Source organism: Penicillium taxi, assembly GCF_028828555.1.
Source record: "Penicillium taxi strain IBT 34144 chromosome Unknown utg000003l_segment0_segment0, whole genome shotgun sequence".
NCBI classification, from domain to species: domain Eukaryota; kingdom Fungi; phylum Ascomycota; class Eurotiomycetes; order Eurotiales; family Aspergillaceae; genus Penicillium; species Penicillium taxi.
The window spans coordinates 602,677-627,642 of NW_026643205.1; the positions used below are offsets into that span (position 1 = coordinate 602,677).

The 24,966-nt window shown below is 45.2% G+C and overlaps 8 protein-coding genes across 8 annotated transcripts; 2 read left to right on the top strand and 6 right to left on the bottom strand.

Annotated features, from left to right (window-relative positions):
• Positions 1–1,467: 1,467 nt before the first annotated feature.
• N7495_003706 (heme-dependent oxidative N-demethylase family protein) lies at positions 1,468–2,855 on the top strand (the record flags this gene model as incomplete). The annotated part of the gene is made up of 5 exons (XM_057206357.1): positions 1,468–1,563; positions 1,639–1,798; positions 1,848–2,407; positions 2,461–2,559; positions 2,625–2,855. 5 exons carry the CDS (start codon positions 1,468–1,470, stop codon positions 2,853–2,855), a joined length of 1,146 nt encoding a protein of 381 aa, XP_057064037.1.
• Positions 2,856–4,177: 1,322 nt separating this feature from the next.
• Positions 4,178–5,175, bottom strand: N7495_003707 (fungal specific transcription factor domain-containing protein; the record flags this gene model as incomplete). Its single annotated transcript, XM_057206358.1, has 2 exons — positions 4,178–4,770; positions 4,830–5,175. 2 exons carry the CDS (start codon positions 5,173–5,175, stop codon positions 4,178–4,180), a joined length of 939 nt encoding a protein of 312 aa, XP_057064038.1.
• A 2,761-nt stretch (positions 5,176–7,936) lies between these two features.
• N7495_003708 (putative ubiquinone biosynthesis monooxgenase (Coq6)) lies at positions 7,937–9,530 on the bottom strand (the record flags this gene model as incomplete). Its single annotated transcript, XM_057206359.1, has 2 exons — positions 7,937–9,291; positions 9,359–9,530. The coding sequence occupies 2 exons, from the start codon at positions 9,528–9,530 to the stop codon at positions 7,937–7,939; spliced, it is 1,527 nt and encodes a 508-aa protein (XP_057064039.1).
• A 341-nt stretch (positions 9,531–9,871) lies between these two features.
• N7495_003709 (sorting nexin-4) lies at positions 9,872–11,503 on the bottom strand (the record flags this gene model as incomplete). The annotated part of the gene is made up of 3 exons (XM_057206360.1): positions 9,872–10,224; positions 10,295–11,072; positions 11,210–11,503. The coding sequence occupies 3 exons, from the start codon at positions 11,501–11,503 to the stop codon at positions 9,872–9,874; spliced, it is 1,425 nt and encodes a 474-aa protein (XP_057064040.1).
• A 584-nt stretch (positions 11,504–12,087) lies between these two features.
• Positions 12,088–14,723, bottom strand: kexB (kexin kexB; the record flags this gene model as incomplete). The annotated part of the gene is made up of 2 exons (XM_057206361.1): positions 12,088–12,916; positions 12,976–14,723. The coding sequence occupies 2 exons, from the start codon at positions 14,721–14,723 to the stop codon at positions 12,088–12,090; spliced, it is 2,577 nt and encodes an 858-aa protein (XP_057064041.1).
• Positions 14,724–17,410: 2,687 nt separating this feature from the next.
• N7495_003711 (uncharacterized protein) lies at positions 17,411–18,048 on the bottom strand (the record flags this gene model as incomplete). The annotated part of the gene is made up of 2 exons (XM_057206362.1): positions 17,411–17,765; positions 17,954–18,048. 2 exons carry the CDS (start codon positions 18,046–18,048, stop codon positions 17,411–17,413), a joined length of 450 nt encoding a protein of 149 aa, XP_057064042.1.
• A 3,642-nt stretch (positions 18,049–21,690) lies between these two features.
• N7495_003712 (dolichyl-P-Man:Man(7)GlcNAc(2)-PP-dolichol alpha-1,6-mannosyltransferase) lies at positions 21,691–23,501 on the bottom strand (the record flags this gene model as incomplete). Its single annotated transcript, XM_057206363.1, has 3 exons — positions 21,691–23,093; positions 23,153–23,422; positions 23,492–23,501. The coding sequence occupies 3 exons, from the start codon at positions 23,499–23,501 to the stop codon at positions 21,691–21,693; spliced, it is 1,683 nt and encodes a 560-aa protein (XP_057064043.1).
• A 98-nt stretch (positions 23,502–23,599) lies between these two features.
• Positions 23,600–24,049, top strand: N7495_003713 (YOS1 family protein; the record flags this gene model as incomplete). The annotated part of the gene is made up of 4 exons (XM_057206364.1): positions 23,600–23,633; positions 23,682–23,741; positions 23,821–23,931; positions 23,994–24,049. 4 exons carry the CDS (start codon positions 23,600–23,602, stop codon positions 24,047–24,049), a joined length of 261 nt encoding a protein of 86 aa, XP_057064044.1.
• Between the last annotated feature and the right edge of the window lie 917 nt (positions 24,050–24,966).

Sequence of the window (24,966 nt, forward strand, 5' to 3'; positions counted from 1 at the left end):
TTCTCCGATGCAGTAGCATGTCCGAATTTTAGGACCTCGGCCAGTAACTGAGAACTTCAAAAATCTCCAAGATCGTTCACTTACTTCGAACAACACCTTATGGACCTCGACCAACGCAATATTTCTGCAGTATTTTTTAGTTAAATGATGCGACAAAAAGGACTAGTATCTTCAAACCCCATTTTCCTAAGCAAATGCAATGACCTGCTCCGAAATTCAAATCACATCGTTCCATAAGCTTAGTCTTCTGAGGTGATTCTAACCACCGTTCTGGACGAAAATTATCGGCCTCCTCGCCGTATATAGATTTTTTTCCGGCTAATAGCCCAAAAGTTCATTTCTATATAAGTGTTAAAAATCGATCGGCAGGATGGCAAGCAATTTAAATAAAGATTCGCAGCCTACCAATTTTGGTACCCCCAGGTATAAAATGCCCACATATGGATACACCTTCTGGCGGAACAATCCGAGGAAATGCAGTCCTGGCCGTATTAGCAATTCATGAAACTGATAGGGGTGCAAAATGTGAGAGATACCCAATAGGAGGGGAAATTCTGAAGACTTCTTTGATGACAGCATTAAGATACGGTAGATCTCTGATTTCACGGTAGGCAACCGGGAGAGAGATTTTCCCAAGCCTGTCTGTCTCATCAATTTCAGCCATAAACTTTCTATGGGCACCTTGATGAGTGGCGATGTAAAAACGCCAGCACGTAGCGCCATTGCGGTCGAATCCGGATCAGCAACTCTTGGTTGGCAATTTAGATCTATTGATTTGTGGATCGAAAGAAATAAACCAATCAGATCTGTCCCCTTTGTAGATCAGAGTGATATAGATGGATCGCTGACCATGACATAGTTGGTAGCAGCTCGAAAGATTGATCCTTAAAGGAGAGTGAGCAGTCTTCATACAGCAGAATTAAAGACTAATCCAAGGGAGGATTCTTACCATATTTTTCATAGGCTCTGAGGTCTGTCAAATGTTGGCGTCCGGAAAAAGCATGATATAGCATCCAAATTTTGGAAAAAGACGCAAAAAAAGGCCCGGGAACGCGTCTCAGAGGATGGAAGTACCGATTGTAAATAATGTAGCAGACAGCCAAGCTTATAGGAATAAAAATATGATATCGCGCTGCAAAAATTACAGCGTGCTTCAAATACTCAAGACTAGCCACTGCGCTTGCATGTCAACTCTGATAAACAATTTTAGCTTGCGTCTTTTCATGTTATACATGGTAAATTATAGTTTTGGATGCTCATTGTTGATAGTGGCAAAAGCAAAAGCAAAAGCAAAAGCGAAAAGCGAAAGCCGAGATTAGGTTATAGCTGTTGGCTAGAACCAAATACTCCTACGATAAGGATCTAGTTATTTATTGGGAACATGTGCTTGAACGGTCAGACTTGTTATGTATAATTCTGGACTCAGATCTTCGACTGCTCATTGACTTACGGCCTTAAGTCGGGTCGATGGCGCAAGTGCTTATTAACACTCTATTCGTCAGGCTCCCAGCTTCCTACTTGCTGGGAATTGCCCTTGTTATCATTCTGATATCTTTATTCAAGGTAAGCTCTCGGACAAACAAAATATCTCCCAGATATGTAATTATATATATACATATATACTAAGATAAGGTACAGATCGTGTCTCGCAAGACCAACGGAAGTAGCTCATCAGCCAATATTGGCTTATTTGACATCGATGGCGGACAAGAGATAGAGCCCTTGAAGAACTTTGAATGGAGCAAGACCGAGCCTGTCAAGCAGCGCCCTTTCAAGCCAATCTGGCACATGACTATGGGTAGATTCGTTTTCTCCTAAGCCAGAGACAACATAATTAACTTCGATAGGCCTTCAGGACGTACCGCCTTCAGAGTATATTCAAATAGACAAAGATTATTTGGAACGAATTCGCATGCGTCAACGTATAATTGAAGATTATTCAGATACCGTGATAGCTTTTAATGACGCAGCTCAACCAGCAATCAGGGAATTCTATACTTGGCTCATGACCAAATATCTACCGTCACGTTTCCCTACAATGTTCATTCTTTTGCATTCTGAACAAAAAGATGGAAAATCTTGTCCTAAACTACAAAATACTGTCACGGGTGCTATTCATCCAACACAGCCACCGCAGGATCTGAGACAGGCCCTCAGTATCCTTGGTGAAATGGTTGAAGAAGATTTCATGTTTTTAGTTCCATCGGGACAGGGAGATTCGACGACATTTTCCTTACAAGGGGTCGTTGCTTGCTTCCCAAGTAGCTGGAGCCCAAAAGAGAAGTGTGGGATGAGTCTTCGAGACATCCACGCACCAGTCCCACGATACAAGGAAAAGATGGCTATGAGCCTCGATCGCGTACTGAGCAAGCTCAAGAAACCTGGGAAGATATACATGAGGCAGAATGTAAGTGAATTTAGCTTCGGCTGTCCATCAGCTAGCTTATTTTCGAGTTGTAGTGGGCAGTGACAACAAGCAACAATCTATTTGCTCCTGGTGGGCAGTTCCACCTCTATGAAGATAACCAAGTCGAAGAAGAAACGGTTGAAATATCTACAGTAGGTCGACATTCTGAGAAATCCCCTCCAGCATGCCTCAGTATTAATCCCTCTCCTCGAAATAGACTTGTGTCCGGTCCGAAAGACAGAGTTTCCGTTTTCTCCCTGAATCGAAAACCATAGTTTTCTCCTTCCATTCTTATCAATATCCACTATCTCAAATCAAGGAAGAAGGATTAGGAGAAGTGCTGGCAGAAGCCATTGACGGGCTTAAAAAGGGGTCTGTTCCTGAGATTCATTATTACAAGCGTGCGCCTATATGGGCTGAACAAGTCAAATCTTATCTGAGAAGTTGAATTAGTTAGGATGGTGACACAAGGTCTAACATGAGAAGTATGGAAGGGGCCTGTATTTAAGGCGATGAAAGGAGCAAATCTCCACATGGTTGTGTGGCAATAGAGTGGGTGTGTTATAGAAAAAATAAAATAAAAAGGTGCAGGGTACGAAGCAATAATAAGCGAATAAAATGCCGATTGACGCAGATAAAGATCTAGAGCCCTAAAGTCAAGCTAGGGTACTAGAATAAGCATGAAGAGGCAACAGAGTGGAATCACTTGGGTTGCTTCTCAACTATATGCACTAGACTCTTAGATGCGACAGAAGGAATACCCTTTCCTGTACTTAAACATATTGATTAAAAATTTAGGCTGGCAGTATAACATAAGAATTTTAAATATTTATCCCAGTATACTAACTACTACTAGCAAATTCCAAATATATCAGTTCAATGGCAGTCTGGTAGTTCTGTATTTAGCTCGAACTCGATTCCATAGTTAAAGAACGGCATGAATCCTCGGCCTGACCAAGAATTCGATACCTGAGTAGGTTGATTGAATCCTTCTAATTGCTCTTCTTGGTTAGTTGTTTGTAGACAACTTTGGCTTTTTCCTGCACATTGTGTGCTCCGATGAACACCATCGTCGGGGGCCGATTGAAGTAGCTCCTGATTTTCCGCCATGGGTGGAGGACTGATTGGTATGTATATTCGCCCATACTGATTCATAGAGCTTTCCAAGTCACAAAAATCGGCCCTTGTTTTCCCATCAAAGCTTCCTGTGTCGGTTTTTAGATGCTGATAGAGTCGCTCGGTCTGCCTAAGTGTTTGTAACTGAACAAAAAGGTCAGAGTCACCATCATGCTCTTTATTTAATCAAAGTAGACGGAAAAGATGCTGGTAGCTATAAGGTGGAGTGTGACGTACCCATTCCTCTCCAATAGTCCATATGTTTTGAAATCGCTCAATATACCGGAGATTCAAGTCTGCTGCAACAAAAGAAAGATCTTTGTCACATTCTGGACTCATTCCGGGAAAGTGGGCTTCATAGAGATTCATAGTTCCTGCCGAGAAGGCACAAAATCCGACGAAAGGCGTAAAAAGTTGGCAATTGGATTTTTCAAGTTCTGAGAAGATATCGGTAATAGTTCTTGCAGCATGAAATAAGTCTTTACAACGATCGTCCCACCATCCTGTCGGGGCTTCCACTTTTATAAGTGGTGGATCAACAGGACCACAGGGTTTAGAGTGGCTTCGGGGTAAGAATGGGATGTATTCCCGGTTGAGAAGCAAGATGCTCAAGGTTAAGTTAGTCTTTCTCTTTCAGAGTGGCCTCGGATATGATTACCTCAAGTAGTAGATTAAATTGATAAACGCGAAAGATTCACCGCAACCAAGAGAGACATGGGCAGATATATTGAACTCGGGGAATTTCAAGTCTGCGTCTTGCTCCCTCCTCCAATTCTCAAGTTCATGGTTAATGTCAAACCACGCTGAACCCGGCTCCCAAGGGCATTCACTGAATTGAAAGAGTGTTGAATGACGCCTGCCACCCTCTGCAACCCACTTCAAAAGCTTCGCCCAAATGTCAAGCCCTCGTATTGTCACACTAAAGCGGTAGTTTGTAGTGCTTTGAGTACGTACCAATTGCTCGTCTTTGAAAATTTCACTGAAAGTGTACTTTCTTGTTGGGATTTGAGTATATGCAAATTCTTTGTCACCCACTGGAGCATGAATAGACATTCTCTCCAGACGAAGAGACAGGGGCCGGCCTTTACCACAAGCAAGCATCCTGTCCATAACAAAGCAGCCCCAAAATGTGCGGTTCTCGATTTCTACTGCAGAAGCGCAGTTTTGAAGATCGTAACCTGACTGATTCATTTGTAGGCCATCATTTGCTGATGACCTCAAAGATTGTGCCATGCGTGATGCCATTCCTTTTTTTTTTATTTTTTTTTAGCTTATCTCTCCCTCAAGCATAAAACACAACACATACCACTATACATCCAAGCACTGTGTCCCTTCGAAGCCCCCCATTCATACAAGGCCATCAGCAACAAAATTTGGATGGTGTCAACGCTTGGAGACTCCATCACTCTTCGCAACACGTGTTTTCTGACCTGGGATGCGTAAGTCTCGCCAGCTTGGTGCGGTATATCATAGGCTGTGTATATCTCAGGTAGAAATCTTGCGCAAAGTGCGAGCACGGCAGTGACTTTCAGCAAATCACGATGGGGAGCATTTTGGTGAACGCTATTGACGAATGTGGGCAGATGTAAGAATGCAAGCTCTGGGAATTTTTGGTTGAAAATAAGACCCGCATCGACAATCAGGTTATTCATTCCTCTTGGCATCGAATCTTCTTGAAGAACCTGTACGGACGATTGGATGCTGTCAGCCTGTGGAGTTTGATGCCCCTCAGACTGTGGTATTATGGGCAAATGTACCACTGGAGATGAACTGGTGACAGTACTCCGATCAAGTGGTGTTGAGGTGCGGCGAGATCTACTAGTAGATTGAATGTAGGGGTTAGTCAGAGCACATGTTTTCTCGCGCATCCCTCCAGCTCTTAGACATCTTTGGCATGGAGAGGATCCATTATTCTTGCACTTGATCTTCGAACTCCTGCAAAGGTAATATCAATGGTCATTATGTGGAGTTCGCTCTTGGGAATTGGTGAATTAACAAACCTGCACCAAGCACACGCAATAGTGCTTCTCATACTGCCAATAGTATTACAGAATCAATTTCGAGTATTCGGGGTTTTTTTGGGGGGAATCATCATGGATATCGAAGAAAGTGGGGTGAGATTATTTAGTACATGATAAGAGATAAGATCAGTATAAGTGGGTCTAATCCGAGATTATTTACACTACTACAGATACTACGTCTGTCATTCAAATATGAAATACTGTAAAGTAGCCTTCATTATTCTTTCTGAATTATTTTAGATTCTAGCCTCTTTCTCTGGCTCCCTCTCTCACTGGTACTCTGCGAAAGCTTTGGCCTACTCTTCTTTTCCACATCTGCAAACCACTTATCAGAGTTTATAGTAATTCTTCTCTTGTTTATTGATTAAGAAAGATCTCAACTTGGGAAACAAGCTTTGAAATAAGAGATCCATCTACTATCTGTCGAGCAGTAAAGAGTCTAATAGCCTTTCCTGCTTTTTCAGGAGCTAATCTCTGATCTAGGGTGAAGCTTCGCTATTTGGAGGATGTTCTTGACTTTGTATATGCCAATGGCTCTGGGGTATAGTAATAATAATCTCTGCTGGAATTGAGAGAGAGGAGGCTGAATTTGAATTTGAAGTTAGAAGCGATCAAGGCCTTTATTTAGATCATAGTAGATACCGTGATCCCAAGTGTAAGTACTAATGTTATCAGCGGGGTCAAGCAGGTTTATTTATAAGCTGAAACCTTAAATAGTTATCAAATGCGGAGATCTTATAACGACTGCGATAAGCGAAGTAAAAGGAGAGCCGAAAATACTAAGCCGGGAATCGGAAAAAATAACTTCATTAGTCAACGTTCCTCCGAATTCAATCTTGTCGATTATTTATCGTCCTGAATTAGACTTCTGAGATAAGAACTGATCATCCAGAGTTGAAGGCATACTGGCTACAGGCTAGTCTTGGCGAGAGGATTATCAAATGTATTCTGATGCTAATAGTCAATAGTTGAAGAGTCTTTCTCTAGTGCAAGTTTACTGATTCTGCTACTGAGAGGTGGACTCAGCGATCAGTCTATGTACCAATGTAACTAGACTCCTACAGTAAATACTTAACATACGCACTTTAGTCACTTTTATCACCTAGTATATAGGTCTAGATTATGGTTCTGCGGTATAGCTCAAGACCTTTACACTTACTTCTTCATTTGAAACCCATATTATAACTTTCTAGAGAATTGATCGTATGAAGATATCCATGGATGAGAAGAAGTATTAATAGGAAAGTAATGATGAATGAATACAAGGAAATTAAATGTGTTCGTACTGGCTAGGGAATAGATATAAGAGAGAAAGAAACTATGAGAATTTCCCGTGCTACACGATCTCGCTGTCGTACTCCCACATGATTATGAGAGTGTCTGTGTCTAGTCCGAATAATTGTCTCCTTCTGAAAAATCTTTCACGGCGATCATGGTTGGAGTATTCAGTCGTATAATCGCAGATTCATCCGAAGCTGTTTCTTGATTTGAGCTGCTTGAGTCTACAGCCTGGAGAATTATAGTGGGGCTCGCTAGGTAAACTCGGGATTGAGGATTCACTGCGTTGATTCCCATCTTTTGTCGGAAGGAAAGTTTTCTTTTCGCCGAAAGAAAATATAGGATGAAACAAAGTGAAGTTGTAGTAGTTTTATCCGTGATATAGATTTCAATAATGCGTGTATAGCCTATGATCCCAGGTTGTTTCACCTTCGAAGATGATAAGTCAATCAGTTAGCAACCGACATAAGAAGATAAAGCAGCCTCAAAGCATGGCTCATAGCTAAGATGGAAGTTTTTACTGTGGTATCCTCCTCGAGTTCTGTAAGCTTCAGAGTCGTGCCTTCTGGCACGGCAACATTCGACAAAATGATGGTGGGCATTTCTTCTGAGACTTGCTAACACTGGTAGTGTCTTCAGAGCCAACTTGGAGCTGTGGGCTTGGGAACAGTCGAGTCCACGACAGAAGCTGCCAATGTAGCCAAAGAGCTTCGGCATTGTGCAGTGCTTTGCTGGGAATCTTCAGGTTAGCCTTGGGTACTCAAAGAAATCAACTTATGGTAAAGATGATGCCCATTTTATGATTCTCTTGGTTCATTTACTTAGTATGTTATTATAATGATCAATATACGTCGGATATATAAAGTAGGCAGGCTCACACTATCTATGATCTTGGGAACTCTTTCCAAGGTCCAAAGTTTCAAGTTTGGAATCCTGTCTTACAGTATCAGAAGGAAGAGAGATTCTTGAATGATCAATATTCGCGGATATTTCGATTCAACGTAGAATATCAATATGATATTTCTGGACAATACAAGACTAGGAAAATCGCTCTGGGATATAATCATTGAATATTTAAATAAAAAACTAAAAATACAGTATATTGCAGCCGAGTTCAATACCCTTCAGCGTTTTTCATCAGGAAGGACTTGGCAAATGGCAACTTATCAAGAATAGTCAACCCAGCACTACGAGCCCAGGAAATTGGGTTCTGACCAGGAACAGTATACATCTTATGCAATAGATCACAAGCACCCATGACCTTCGAATTGGTGAAATATCGCTCTGAAGAATAGCGTTCCAAAGTGAGAAGATCACCGATGTCCATACCATGAGATACGGCATACTCGATTGTGCGAGAGAGTGCGGCAACGTCTCCAAGTCCAAGGTTTAGACCTTGGCCGGCAAGCGGGTGGATGACATGCGCGGCATCGCCGACGAGAGCGAGACGAGGGGATATGTATTGGTCTGCGTGGCGGAAGCGCAGCGGGAATGAAGCAAGTGTGCTTGTTTGCAGGCCAATTACTGGCGGTGGTGTTTGTGAGGGGAGGGGTGTATTCCGGACGCGCCATGTGAGTTCATCTTCGTGTGTTGATTCTGTATATTGCTGCATGCCCATCATGTAGTTGAGATCTGTCATTGATAGTCGGAAAGCCGCATTGATCATGGCGATGAAGGCAGGGGTGGGGAGGGACTTAAGGTATGCTGCATTCGTTGGTGTTGTGGACCAGACTAGCGATGCGTGGTTGTCTGGTAGTGGGAGGAGGGCAATCGGCCCGCCAAGATCCGGTAGGAAGCGCTGGTATGCTGTGCGCATGCTCTCCCGGATTGGAGGTGTAGGTAGATCACCCAGAGCCAGGGTTGCGACTACTCCGTGTCGATTGTAGTCCCAGCCGTCGGCGGGGATGTTGGCGAACGAGCGAACGGGACTGTTGATTCCGTCTGCACCAACGAGAAGTCTTGCCGCAATTCTGGATGGTGATTTGCCTTCGCTAGCCGGTCCAGTGGGTTTTACCGAAAGGACAGGCCATGCGGAGAGGTCAGGACCTCCGCAAGCCTGGAGATCGGATCCATTCTCGATAGAAACAACAGTGGTGTTCGAGAACAGGGTCATGTTTTCATCGCCAGAAGCAGCAATCCGACGCAACAGACCGGAGACAATATTTGTGTTCTCTGCCATGGTAGCCACGGTGCGCAGTTCTTCAAAGGCAGACGTTTCCCCAGACCAATCGAAAGATATTCGCGACCCAGTCTCGCCATCCCACACTTGCATTCCCTGGTATTTCTGTACACGTTCGAGTGCTAAGTGCTCCCATGCTCCAATATCGCGCAAAAATGAAACAGATGACGGAGTGAGACTACTGCATCGATTAGAGAACTGGTCCGATTCCATCTTCCAGGATTGGGCTTTCCGAAGGTCTTGGCTTTCAATGAGCGCGACCCTAAGCTTTGATGTAATAGGCGAAGCTCCTACTCGTCTTGACATTAGCTATCTATCTTATATACATCCTTCAATTTGTATGCAGATTGGACTCACGGAGAGAAGCCAAGAGCGACAATCCCGCAGGGCCGGCTCCGACTACAACCACGTCATAAATATCGGGCTTTTGACCTGGCTGTGTGCCAAATCGCCGCTGATTCGAGCCAATGCCATGACGGCAAGACGTACAAACGTACGGTCGCAGAGCGACTCTCGGAATTGGGCGCATTTTTGTGGTTTGGAGATTGAAGAAACCCAGCCAAGAAGAGGAATGTGGGTAGTTTCTAGGTTCACCGCCTACAAGGTACATCAACCCACAGTTATAGTTGACCAGAATACACCGTACGAATGATACTATTATGATAGCTCATGAAATTTATTGCCTGAGTAGCTAGTCATTCAAATAATATTACAAAGTCATTCTCTCCGAATCCAAGGTACCAGGGCCTCCAAAAACCTGTATAAATGAATAATGGTATTGCGGGTATGAAATGTTATCACGAGAGAGCTAAGGAAGTTGGACCTGAGCAAGCCATATTAGACCCATCCGAATAATAGAAACAGTTCATTCTATTGCCCCTGTCGCCCCCTAGGAGCAGCCGATTCATCATCAAGACCATTCTCAGAGTCTCCTTCCATTTCCGCAATGAACCTCTCCCAGGTAGAGAGAACACCCTGGTAGAAATCAACATGGGATTCTGCGAATGAGCCGAGCGAGTCGCGGAACTCAACAGCCTTGATACGCTCGAAATCTGCCACCTCGCGTACAACCTCCTCGTCAAACATTTCAGAGGTTGTCTTCGCAGACTCGACTTCACGGGTCAAGTCGTCGATGCGAATTTCAAGCTTGCGGACACGCTCGCGGCGAGACTGTTCATGATCAACGCCGCGAATGTCCTCCATTTTAGAACGGATAAAGGATGCTGGAGATGATGTGAGGGGGGTTTGAGGCGTAGTAAGCGGCTGGATTAGCGGCCAGAGTGTCACGCTCACCCACAGCCTTGTTGCGGTACTCGACCAGGGCTTCGAAATCAAGCTGTTTCTGGTCGCGGGTCTTCAAGAGCGTTTTGAGCGACATGATATACGCCTCCATATCACGTAGAGAGCCCAAATAATTTTGGTCTGTATGATCCTTCAGCTCGCGAACTCCACGCGAGGTCTCCTCCACTGAAGCCGCAAACACCTGCAGTGGCATCTCAATCGCCGGCTCTAGAGGAACCAGCTTGCGGAACTGTGTCGCCAGCTCAGTATAGTCCGTCTCGAGATCAGATTCACGCCGTGCGACCCGCGCTACGGTCTTCTCCACATGAGTCAGGTCCTCGTCCAGTTTATCAGCCTTTTCGCGCACTTCGATAAATCGGCGGTCCGGCTTATGCACCTTGCTGAACGCGTTGACGAATGAGTCGGTCAAACCTTCTAGCATTCCCGTTCCTGAATTATCCGTCGAGGTACTCGTTGACCCGCGAGACGAGTGCAATCGCATGTGTGCATTCCAATCTGGTGACTCCAAGAAGATAGCAAGTAAAGGTGCCCGCCGAAGCACCGGGTGCAGTGTCAGTCGTTTCAAAAAGCGATGTAGTGACCATGCTCGTCGCGTTGTAAACTCGGTTCCAAAGCGGTCTCCCCGCACGTACTCCATCTTGTGCTTATCCGGCAGTGGCGGGACGGCGCATGCTGCGTATTCGCGGAAGAGTGTCTTGTACAAAAAGACAAAATCTGTAAATCGTCGCCGGACACTAAATTCAGATCTTTGAAATGACTTGAAATCGGTCTATATATTTGTATTATTAGTCTGGTGATTATTATCCTGGAGATACTCTCAAATGCTGCGGATGGTGCGCAGGCCGCGGGCAGGCAGCAGCTTGCATCGTCTCATTCTAGAGAGCTGCCAGAGACAGGAAGACCTACAGATGTTGAGACGAGATAAGAGATATATGCATCCTTGGTACCATCATTTTCTTTTAGAGGGGTGTCGACTCGGCACTCAAGCACACCGTCTCCGATACCCGCAAGGTCAACGGCATCAGCGAGCGGGCCAGCCTGGGTTTCCTCATGGGCTGAGCTCATCCTCCGCTTGCCATTGGTATCATGTTCCTGTCCGTGTGGCTCCTCTGCGTCAGTACCAGCTGTTGTAGGCCGAGAGAAGTCGCTATCTGGCTCATGCCGCCAGGAGACATTATCGAAGTCGTCGTTCGGATCCATGGGGGCGGAGATCGACGAAATGGGGGTTGAAGTGATTATTTAGGCCAAGAATTATCAGGAAATAAGGAGCTGCAATTGAATTACAAGCAAGAAATGTGAAATGTTACCTAGAATGTGGGGGGGGCTGAGGCGGGAAAGAAGCTGTGAAAGCTGGGATCCAGATGATCGTCAATTAAGGCGGAGTGAGAGCAAACGTCATCATCTGTCCTATCACATTGTCTATCGTTCAGACATAAAATATTTGATCTGAGATAATTTTAATTTTATTCACTAGTAAGCCTTATTAGAATCAACCAACCGTATATAAGGAGTACATTACAGGTTCCTCGTACATCGATTTAAACCCGTTAGCCTATACTGATAAGGCCATAAATACCCGCGGATCTATTTAGTACTAGGCAGTTAGCTAGACTTGAGATGTAATCCATATATACAATTTCTGGTTTCCTTAATATAGGTTAAATTTACAGAGACAACAAAGCAGACCTTCTCTATATGCAATGCCGCCTCTATGATCAATAAATCATATCCCAAACATCTCGAAATACTAAGAAAACAGGTCCGAAATGCAAAATACGCTTGATCTACTTTTGAGCAAGCAGATGGCTGCCCGGTGATGACTCCTCGTCATCTTTTTCCGGGATGTTGGCTAGCCGGTCTCGGTATGGCTCATCATCATCACTGAAAACTTCCTCGTCACTTTCTCCGGCAAATGCGTTATATAACTCTCCTCCTCGCTGCGTGCGACCGGGACCGCTGGTCATGGGGTGTGTTTCGTCTTCATCATCAATCATTTCAAACTCATAGTCATCTTGAGGGTTTGTACGTCGACGCTTCCGTCGCTGGAGCTGGAAGTAGACTCCCAGTCCAATGAAGAAGAGAAGAATCATGACCATGGTCGAGTATATCCAGATTTGACTCTGTTTAGAAGCGCCGAAGGTAGGGAGGTAGGAGGATAGGTAGTCATTTACAGCAGTGGAGGTGGGAGAAGCAGTGCTCGTGGAAGTAGCTGGCTCTTTTACTTCTTCCAGTTCCTCTGCTGCGGGAATGGTTGAAGTCGGCTCCGCTGTTGGTACAGCTGTTGGTTTCAGTTCCTCTGGCGCGGAAGCAATTGGAGTCGGTTCCGCAGCAACCTCTGAAGGCTTTTCATTCACAGGACGGTCATGGTGATCATCCGGGTTGGCAGGAGCCTCGGTCTTGACTGGCACAGGCTCCACGGTGGTCGTAGCAGCATGGGCATCCTCGTAAGGGTGATCGTCTTCATGTGTGTCAGGCATCGGATGGAGCTGTTGTTTAGATCCATCGATGGCTTCGCCCCAGAGGTTGAGTCTCCAATCAATAAAATCACCGGAGAATTCATTGACCTCGGTATCCTTCACAATGACAGTCCATTCACCTACAGCAGACTCGCCCCTGTAATTATATCAGTGAATAAGTTCGGAGTACAACAAAAAAAACGTAGGGCAACATACCAGTGGGCGACCGACATGAAAGTCCAGTCTTCATATCCAGCTGGTTCATCATCGCTCTTGCGAATAACACTGAGGTGGCTGACGATTCCGGTTGGACTACGGAGTTCCACGCTAAGATCACCTCGACGAGTGTGGTTGACATTCATGGTGACAGTCACATGCTCAAGATGAGCGATATTCGCGTCTTTCACTTGTTCTTCTGTTGCCATATACTTACTGAGCAGACCCTGGTTACCCTGAGGGATGCTGGCATGCACACGCAACCAGGGTGAGTTGAACCATGCCTGGGGCTTAACCAGCTTCCAGTCGCGAGCCTTTTCAACCAGTGTATATGTATCAACCTTTCCAAAGCCCCAGTCGTGGCTAAACTTGCGGCCTGAGGGCAGAGTCTGCCAGCTTCCATCATTCTCATCAACGGTGACGGCAGTTTCCACCATCAAATACTGAACATCGCGCCATGTTAGATCGGGCCGCGCGCTCAGCGCAAGGGCCACGGTGCCAGCAGCAAGCGGACCAGCCGCAGAGGTACCGCCGTGCGAAGAGTAGCACTTGTCCGCACCCACGTCGGTGGTATGAATGGCATCGCCGGATCCACTACTATACGCGACCACCAATTGGGCCGAGCATGACTCCGAGTAGCTCGGGTGCTTTCCCTGTCGATCAATGGCACCAACTGTGATGCTGTAGATACTATTAGTATAGCCATCGAAATTGCAATTATCGCCGTAAAGAGCTCCGTTGCCAGCCGCAAAGACGAAAATCGAACCCTTTCCATCACGTCCATTCTGCACACCATTGACCATGGCACGCTTGATCAAAATTCCAGGCGCATCCATTGTGGCACCGTCGTCCGGGGGGCCCCACGAGCAGGAATAGATATCGTTCTTCTGGAAAGCGTAATTGATAGCTGCGGCTTCATCGATATCATCAATAGGTTTTGACAGAATCCGAATGCCGGCTATTTTGCTATCGTATGCAACTCCCACTCCACAAACATCATTCTTCGCCGCCGCAATTTCACCACAGCAGCGGGTGCCGTGTTTATCGTCATATAGAAGAGGACGAGGGGTGGGAGTTCCTTCATTGAAATCCCAAGAGCCCTCGGCGAAATAGTTGGGCTTCAAATCATTGCTGTCCATGTCTAGCCCATCATCAACCACTGCCGTCACAACGCCCTTGCCGGTTATACCCTGCAACCAGACACCAGAGACGTTCAGATCATGACCAAATTGCAATGGATTGTACAGATGCCACTGGTCTTTGAATATCGGGTCTGTGATGCCTAGTGTCGAGATAAGGTGATTATGTTGTTCTGTGGCACTCTTATCCGGAAGCTGGGCAATTCGAGGGGCCATGCCTTCTACCCGAGGTGGCATGCGCTTCTCGAGCCGTTGCCTGGGTGCTTCCACTTTCTGCGACCACAATACTCCATCCAATGGATCCGCACTTGGAGCTACTGTATTATCACCCGAGTGCCGTCGAAGCTTGCGCTTGGACCGTATATCTGCCAACAAGGCATTGACGTCCGAACTTTGCTCTCGCGGTAATGAGAAGGTATGGTGATCTGCGAGCTCTCCAATCTGGCCTTCGTGTCGGGCACCTAGGATGTTTGCAACCTGAGACGGGGGAGTGGACGGATCGAGGTGAACGGCGAAGAAATCGCGAGATTCCTGTGAGCGAGGGTGTAGACCAGCATAAGCTGCACCTGCAAGGTTGAGGGCGACAGCAATGCTGCTGGTGACGCGCATAGTGGAGAAGGCTCGGCAAGTTTAGAGGTGGTTTAGCAGTCGCTCACACTATTAAAGTAGAGCGGGACAAAGAGCTGCCATTAAATGTAACAAGCCTAACGAATGAAGGATAGGGTAAGGGAAAGCTGTGAAGGGATCAAAGGGCTGAGGAAGTTGAGGTGGCAAGTTGACACCGAGTTCGAATAGGAGGATCTTCGGGGGTAACGGGAGAGCAACACACGGGATACTGTTTTCAATAGGTAAAGAACACGATACTTTTATAAAGCCCCTTGATTTCTCTGGTTTTGTGGTTTGAGGCTTCAAAGTAACAAAGACCACGGTTGCTTCACAGACACGCTAGCACCTTATGGGGATATCATGGAGATGGTTTCAGGCAATAATAGATGTTTGACTTTTAGGGGGGCCATCAAGACCTAAGCTTGGGGGCTAAATAAAGCTTGATAATGAAAGACTTACAAATGGTTCCAAGTTTATACTAACAGTCCAATATCTTCCCTTCGATAGGAAACTGGGAACAAATGGGTTTCCCTCGAAGACTACCATATTGCCTCTGCTGAATCTTAGTTGCCGCCGCTTTTATGAGGCTGCCAAATCACATGATTGAGTAGTAAGTGCACTTAACTAGAGCTTAACATGCGGATTATCTATTGGTATCATCTTATTCACTAGACAGCGGCGGGTGACAGGGGGACCCTAGGAATATAGAGACATTCCATTTCCTAATAAGATCATTAAGATGCTCATTTAGCCCTTTTAGAAGTGTAGATATAACGTATCTCCATTTTAAGAATTTTCGGATCTACCAAGATGGGAGTTTCATGGGGAAAAGACTAGGGACTTCCTAGACTACTCTGTAAATAACGAGATATACTATATGCAATAGCTCATAGGGATTAAGGAAAATTTAGTTCATAAGGCAGCTGAACTATGCGAGGTGGGCAATGGACCATTTTCTTGATATATTTAGGGACGTGCTAAACCCACTATAAAAACTGCTATAACCACTACAATGCCTCAAATTTAAGGCTTATGTAGTGGTTTTAGCAAAATTAAAAAATAATAGATCAATCATTACACCGTCTTATTGTATAAGGGCCGACTCTGTACTTAGGAGATCCAAGCGCATAGCTATTCAATCTGAACGCTAATTTGAATCTGAAAATCCTTCAAATTTCTCATCTTAGACTTTTGCGCTCTCAAAATTCTCTCTCTCAGCCTGGGGTTTAGGTTTACGTGAAGGCCGGCTACTGGGCTGTATACGCCCACCACGGCTTTCTGGCCCTTTCCGTGGGCATCCAGGATAACGATCACCTTCCTGTTGAAATATGGCTGGTTCTCCGTATTTGAATCCAGAAGGTTCCCTGTGGACTGATCTCTCAAAGGCTGTTAAACGTGGTGACTGCCTCTGCGATTGACTCCGTGATTGAAGGGATTGAGGGAAATTAGATGCACCTCGTGGTCTTCCACTAGAACGGTTCTCTTTCCGGAATGGTTCTTGTACAAGAATCTGTTGAGAAGGAGGTGTATGAAAACCGCAAAGGTGCCATTGCTGATAGAAGTATTCTGGAAGAAGACTTGTTTTCTCGTGATAGTGTTTCTTGATGATATGTATACACGGAAACCCTGATGTATTGATTGAATCACAGTCACAAGGGCAGTTACAGCTCAATGCTTCTTCAATACCACAGTAACAGCTCTGTGGTGTAGGAATTAAAGGCTTTGAAGCTGACTCAGGGAGATGTCTTTCAAATTCGTCTTGAGAAAAATGGATACCTTTAAGCGAAATCCGACATCAAGATGCTGAAAAAGAAAGTGTGATCGCGGTGGTCGCTCCATCTTTGGAGTATCAATAGCTAGCTGGATATTTTCAACCCGGCGCTCAAGGATAAGCTCAGAGTGTTTTAAACCAATAAGAAGATTACCTGTTGAGCCTTGTAGCTCACGTTTTAGCATCCAGTGTATACCTTCAATGCGTGATGTTGCTGATTCTCCTAGATGAAGGTATCGAGAAGTATGTATGCGGAGGAATTGCTTTGGGCAGCTATCAAGCCAACTTTCCTGAATGTATTTGATCAGATTCGGGAATTCGCTATATTCGTCCCGAAACCATTGCCATCTCTCTTCAAGCTCTGCTGTGTCTTCGGCGTAAATGATACGATTCCATCGTCGATGCATATTTTCCCATCCTTCCTTCATTTTTATCCGTTCAGCCTCTCTATCATCTTGTTGAGGGATGCCAATTCGATTAATAATGATCTGTTTAGATAGGAATGGTATTGCATGTTTAGCGATATTCTGATTTATATGTCAAATACTGATCATTTTTTGTGACTGAGGAAAGACAGTGGAAAGGGCTGATTGAAGGCGGTCATCTTTATCTGATAAAATCGTTGTTGGGTATGCACACCCAGGAATGGCAATAGAATCATAAAGTCGTTTTAAACACTTCGCAGCAACGACGAAGTTATCTTCTTTTTGATCTTCAATAAGACACAAGCGATAAGAAATGAATGACCTGTTGCTGCAAATCCCACAATATTTAATAGCGGTAGCAAATATTTATTAGTTTTGAATGTTGGATCCATAGAGATAACCCAAGGACTAGTCTGGAGTAAGGATATACTGGTCTGATGTGCACAGAATAGGACAGTTGGAATATCTGATGCGTCAAGCTCAATTTGAAGAAATCATTTTCCATCCTCTGGAAGGTCATCGATTAATGCCTGTATAGGTGTTCGTCCAGCTAGATACTCAAGTTGAGTCTTTTGGATAAAGTTGTAGAGATCTTTATCAATAAGACATGACTGAGGATCATCAATCCGGAGACGTGTGATAATTTGTCGCGGTTTAGTGCCTTGCTGTAGCTGATTCTGGATAAGTTTGGATTTCTGATTTAACTCTAGGCGGCGATGAGCAGGGTGTGACGAGATATGTTCTGATGGACCATGGTTATGGTTGATATTCTCTGATGTAAGACGTAGCTGATAATCATCTGTTGCGTGTAATGAGAGGCGAAGTGGGCATTCAATTGCGCGGGTCAATCTCTCTCGTGTCTCGGTATTCGTTTTTCGCTGTCGGTAAGTCCTTCCACGAGTGCAGCAAAGATGGATAATCCGTTATCGACCTGAATCATCATTCATCTTGACTGATCGAAGAACTGAAACTGCATAACCGTGGGGTTTGGCGAAGTCATTAATCGCTTCTAAAGCTGATAGTTTGTTGCGGTATACAGTGCATAGCGCATTTGGAAATAGAAGGAGGTGAAGGTGAAGGTGTGAAGGTCATCGGGAAGTAGGCCAACGTTGTTATCGGTATTAGGCTCCATAGTAATTGAGACGTTGAAGAGAGAAGAATTTGAAAATAATGCACATTCCTGCAGAACACAAGCTCGAGTTAATTTTTTTCATTTACATCGCTGGATTTTCATATCGGTAGGCTCATTTGTCTGGCAAATGTGTTTAGTGGTTGTACGTCCATTTCATCTCCAATTGATCTCTATTTTATTAAGGTGATATGAAGCGAGTGAAGGAAATTTCAACTTAAGTGACTGATTCTCACCATCTAGATTGACTCGACAAATTTCCCGAATCTTGGATCCATTGATGAGCGGGGCTCGTTCAGTTTTAGTCAAACAAACATCTCGAGTATTCAGGAAAAAGAAACGGCAAAAATTGACATCAACGATACAAGAGAAATTGCAGCTCATAGTACGATGAAATTAAGCTCCAAATTTCAAACGAAAGTGAATCGAGTAAGTCAAGTTGAGTCTGTCTCCCACGAACTCAGATTGAAGTTGCCAGCATACTACTTCGTGGGACTCCGCAGCTACTGTCAAAAAGAAGATACTACTGCCTTATTTTCGAACGGCTCTAATCCAAGCACTTCATTTTCATTTAATCTCATTGATATTTTCTACTCAGCCTGCTCAGAGGTATTCATTGTATTTCCTAAGGAAGACAACAAAATTCTCCCTGGGTGTCAAGGTTTGACAAGGTGGTCTATATTAGCCTATATTGCTGGATTTATTGCGACTACTTTTGCCTTTTTTCTGGGTCATTTGATAGTTCTATGTTCCTGGACGGTCAAATTGTACAAGATATTACTCGCTATCTCTTCCACAGTTTGTCTATCGGATCCATCTAATAAATAGGCTAACCACTGATAGGTGTTGACCGTTTGCATCCTCACCAGGTCAGGCATAATCACAGTCAATTACCTACTGACCATTTTCACGATAGAAACCACTCTCGGAAGCTGGGGCATACATGCTACTGTTGGGATGCGCACGTTTGTGGCTACATGGCTCGCATTGGGCTTCTCCATGATCACCTGGTTAATGTGGTTAAATATCCTCATATGCTGTTGTATTTGAGACAAAAATCAGGGGTTGAGAGTATAATCTTAAATGTATCGTTGTTGATAATTTTCTTACCGTTTTTCTTTGATTACAGTATGTGCCGAAACTAGTGCAACCAGTTTCGGGACGTACTGTAATAGAGAATACACCTTTCGATTAGGCGCAGCCACTACACGGTCTTTAAAGGCGCCTTGAATGATGCGTCATTAAAAAGTTTTCTGTCGTATAGAGTAGATTCCCCTTAGACACTTGAACTTTCCTATAGGCGCGCCAAGCCAATAAGAGATATCATTATTTTGCCGTCGAAAGTGTTGTTTATAGGCCAATAATGGCTTCCTGTAACGATCTACACTTGCGCTTGTAGACTATTCCACTGAGCCAAAAAAAAAGGCTATAATAATATTCAGAACGGAAGATTATGCGCAAGTTCTATATATATATACCAACCTTGTAGAACACTGAATTGAGCATAATGCCGGTCGCATCTTCGTACGCCGTTACAGTTGACCTGGGTCGATTGTGTTTCTTCGTCCCGTTGTTTCTTGCGGCAGTCCTTCGCGAAATGTCCCTTTCGGTGACAATAGAAACATTCCACATCTCGATTATGAGTGGATTTTTCTGAGGTAGAGGTTTTACTGAGCTGGCTGGAGCGATCACGGTTCCTAGGGTCATTATCTTTCTTGGAATCGCGGCTATATCGTTGGGGGGGGGGGGGTCCTTTTGGTCTCGGGTGTCCTTTCTGGTGCGATTCTTCTTATTCGGGTGAGAGTTCTCCGAGGACTGAGTGCTAGAATAAGGTCTTTTTTGATCTGGGGTCCAGCTTTTTAGTTCCCATACGACTGAACATGCGCTAACCATTTCATGTCTTGTGGTAGGTAGGCCGTTCTCTCCCCATCTTTGGATCATATCGTCTTGAAGTTTGTCCTGGCACTTCGAGAGGAAATTCATGGCCCTATTCTTCTCGGTTTGATGATTGACTAGATCAAGCTCGTTCTCAAGGGTTTGGAGATGCCTATCGAAGTCTAAAGGGTGCTGATTTGGTAGCTGTCTAGCTCTCTCGTAAGATCTCCGAGATAGAAGAGGGGCGTACTTCTGGCATAAGCATTTGGTCCAGTTTTTAAAGGTGGCCCAGTCAGAACGGAGAGGATTGTCGATCGGTAGACGCTCGGTCGCATTATAATAGCGAAGCCTGGCCTCCTGTTTAAAATATTGGAGGGAGGAGATGATCCTATCATAATCTGGTAGTCCGATATAGTCTGCTCGAGAGAAGGTTCCTTCCACATCTCTGAACCACATAGATCTCTGGTGTAGGGAAAAGGAGGTGCCGAATTTTTCGAGACCATCGAACTTGAGCTGAGGGCTCTTGCCCGTCCAAGGGGTCCGACGAGGGTTTTGACCAGAAGGAGGATGACTTAGAGTTGAATCAAGGAATTCTCTAGGTCGGATCCCGGCAGGGGTGCTAGCGTTTCTAGGATCTCTATTGGTGGCGACGCTACGGGCCGAGCCGGCTAGCGAGTCGACTAAGTCTTGAGGGTTTGGGACTGGGTTTTTCAGTTTCTGGATTTCTCCCTCTAGGCGGTGAACAGCTTGTAGAACAGCTTGTAGGGTTTCGGCAATATTCGGTTGGGGATCGCTAGGGAGGGTTGAGCGATCGGGGGTTGATTCGGTAGGAGGTCGAGCTTCTTCTTGTGTAGCCGGAAGTCCTATCTCAGGAGTGGAGTCCTGAGTAGCTCCTCGTTGCCTTGTGGTGGGAGCCATCTCAAGGTTCTTCAGTTGCTTAAGAGAGAAGAGTTGTAATTGTAAGGGTTAGAGTCCAATACGGTTGGGCTACCGTAAACAAGAGAAGAACTAATATGAGAAGACTACCAAAGGGCAGGTGTGTGTATGGTATCCTATAGGGTTCAATTCCACTAGGGTAAATTGGGAACAAGAACAACTCTTGAAGTCCTTCAAGAGTTCGAAGATCTCAGGGAATTAAGTACATCAGGAAGTGACAGATCTCTAACTAGCTCACCCGGGGAATCAGCGATCGTCGGTGCCGCTGATCCCTGACCGCTAGTTCATAGTGTGTCAACTCTTGAGGGGCATAGTGATTCGGTCAGCTCGATTACAGAGTCGCCAGATGGAACATCGACAGAAAATAGTCCCAACCAAAGGGAGGGGGTCTCTTGGAGGAAGCTAGAATAGGAAACAGTTCTAACCAAAGGAGGTCTTGGAGGAAGCTGGAATAAGATAAAAGCGGCGGCACCCGTCATAGAAAAAACGGTATGTAAAGCTACCTAGGTATAACAACCTCAACCACTGATATCTCCACAAATATTTCACGCTACCTCCTAGGTGGGTATATGATATCTATTTTAATAGGTCGATAGTCAGGAAAGTCAGAATTCATCCAGTATTTAGTATAATATCCCCCAATTTTACGTGCAGTAGCTAATCTACGCGGCATAGCTCTAATCAAGCTGTCAATTATAGCCTATGGAATAGCATACTAAACTTTGCACATACAGGCTTTGAAATAGGCCCAATCAGATACCTAGGTATAGATCGGCCCATTTCTATTAATTCGGGTATCTTCACATAGATACAGTGGCATCCACGGATCTCACTCTAACGAACTCGTTCCAAGACCTTGATCTTAGGCAACATCTTCAACTCAACCCACCAGCCCTGAAGAACAGTCTTCCTCACAGAATCCTGTACTTGTTCCAAGAGAGAGACAGCACGCTGACCACCAATAATAGATAAAAGGCGGCGCTCAGCAGTACCACTGGCAGGGGCGCCAGGTCTCAGAACAGAGATTCCAGCGAATCCTTCAATGGTTTCGACCGTCTTCCATTCAGAATTAGGCAGGGCATTCCGCAAGTTGGTCTCATCACTATCTCTGTACTCAAGGTCTCCAGAGGCTTCGACGAGGATATAGTTAAATTGATCCCAGAAAGAACTCGATGACTTGATAGTTTCGTTCTCGGTTTTATCGTAGTTCCAGCCTGAGCCGGCGGGGTACTGCAAGAATTGCGTCACGCCAGTCTGACAGGCAAAATTCCCGAGGTAGACGTTTATATCAGCCGATGAGTCTGCATCTGATACGAGTCGGTGATGGCGATGAAGAGCGTTCAAGGCATGTGCGCCGGGGTAGTTTGCAGCTGATGCGGGCAGAAGAGCAAGGTTCGAAAGCACGAATACGACGAAGGTGGATAGCACCAGGAGTCGAGAAGCAGAGCGGGCGAAGAGAGAGCGCGAACGGTGAGTCCAGAGGTATCCAGCGCCGAGAGCGGCAGCAGCTGTAAAGGATGGGATGACATAGATTATGAAGCGCCATTCCTTGTGTGGCTGGAAGCTGTAGATCGCTAAGAAAGCCACAGATGGGATAATCAGTGAGAATGTCGATGATCGGGTTGCAGGCTGGCGCAGTGCAACTGGGATACCGACGAGGTAGGTGAGAGGATTGAGGAGGAGGCGCGGCAGCGCATTTATAAAATACCAGGGTAGTGGCTCCGTCCCCCATGCGCTGGACTGGCCTTCAACTACGTTGAAAAGGAACGCGGATAGTTCGGGCCACAGCGGCCAGCGCTGCCAGAACTGTGAGTCTACGAGTACGGTGGTAAGCAGGCCAACGCTGAGACCTCCAAGTCCAGCGATGATGGCGCCTCGGAATAGATGAATTTGACCTGTGGTGAGCAAATATAATGTCTGCGTTGCAACTAGCAGGGCAAGCTCAGAGCGAAAAACTACTCCGGAGAAAGTGAGCAAGGCTAGAGCGAGTGCACCTTGAGTTGAACGTCCAGGTCCATTGTGCGGGATTTTGTCAGGCAGGAGATATCGCATTGCGATTGTGGTGAGACCAAATGCAAATATGTTTGATAGAGGCCGCGAAGCATAGTATATCAGATGAAACTGGCTACTCTGGAAGAGAAGGTACCAAGTTGCCACGGTCTGGCCGAAGTTGCGGCGGAGACCGTATGCGAAAACAGCTAAAGCGAATGCATTGTAAAGGCCCAGAATAACGCGAGCTGATTTGTGTCAATTTAATTCTTCTCTGGGCCCCGGAGAGTGACGAGAGCGCTCATACCTAGAATCTGTCGATCGATGCCCTCATTCAAGATGAGAACTCCTTGTGATAGCTTGGCGAGTACTACAGCACCAACGGCAGTCCGAGGTACAGCTCCTGGGAATGCAAAATGATCATAATGAGCACGAGTTAGATTATTCCCAGGAAAGCCGTGGGTTAATATATCATGCACAGCTTGAACATGGAAAGACTCCTCGACCTTGGTGTAAGGCGCAACAAGGCAATGGAGCAGAATCAGGGCTGGCAGAAGAAGATTGAGGATGGGGAAAGCTAGGAATAATTAGTCAAACACGCTAAAGCTTAAATAAAGTGTTTGTTCTTGATCTGGTGCTGACTGACCATATCTCATGGTGGTATTTGAGAAGGTGATTGTTGATCCGGAGATCTGGCGCTTCCCGAACCTCACATTATCAACCTCAACCTCCACACCCACCACCCAGCACAACCATGTTGCTCTTCGGCCTTGGGAATCTCGTTTACGGTCCGTATATATAGCGCTTATTGAGACATTCAAGCTAAACTTTCCTAGTCATTGTCCTCATCATCAACGCCATCGCAATTCTCTCCGAAGACCGCTTCCTTGCTCGCAGTACGCCCCTCCTCTCCCCTTTCCAGTAGCACGGATCTCTGAGTTAGAGAAAGCTTCTAACATCCCTTCTTCTATACAGTTGGATGGGGCCGCACACAAGCTGAGCCCGGCTTCGGTGCCACTTACGATAGCACCAGTGTGAAGGCGAAGTCAGTCAACATGATCGCCAGTGTACGGACAGTGATGCGGAGTAAGTATACTTTTTTCAACATTATCACAGGCCGCTCAGCTAACACTCAATTATAATCGCAGTACCCCTTATTGTCATCAACACAACGATAATCGTCTACGAGCTTATTCTTGGATAATACCTTGCACCTTTTCTCAACACGTACCCTCCTAAAAAGAATCTAGCATTATTCTTAGTACACATGCTTTATGTGACCGATGTCATTACCTTCTATCTGGTTACATATTCCAATCTTTGAAAACTGCGGCTGCTACGGATGTCCTTCGCCATTTTTACCTTTACCTTTTAACGTACTCGGTGCAACGTAGAGAATAACCGGCTGATTATAATTGGAGATTGAAGAGGTCCTATTGATCTATGACATATCTTGATGAGTATGTTATCCAATTTATATGAGCTATAAATTGACAATCCGCATATACTATGCCTCGATTTTTAATATTACAACCTTTGGAAGCTAGACTCTATTCTATATACCAAGGTCACTTATCCAAGTATTCAAGTAAGTACATTTCAAGAGAATTGCAAGGACAAGCGACGTTAAAGTTCACAAGGTACCCTTGGCCAAGTCTGTGAGGTGAAGATAAAGCAGTAGCGAATCCGAGTAGAAAAATGCATAAGAAGTGCCACCCAAGAAAGTAGAAAAGGAAACGCCTGTTGATCCTAATTCGCTTGTACCAGCATTGTGGATAAAGAGGTTTAGAGATGACTGAACCCCCAATGTTGCGCCAAATATTTTCTGGTGTGAATGATCATGCCAGGCGCATGATAAGAAAACTGGAAGCTGTGTAAATCAGAGGTAGGAAAGAGAAGAAAGCAACGAAGTCGAGAATCCAAAAGAGCCTAAAAACACATGTTCGTGATCAACCGGGATCAATGCACAGGAGAATGGGATAAGAAGACAACAGGGTTGGTAATCGCATATTCTGAAAGTTGAAATGATGATACATTCACAGAAACTATGTGCAAAGCAGGTATTGCTTGTATTATATGTGCATGAGAATTGGCAGTGGTATCTTCGTATGAAATAGGACT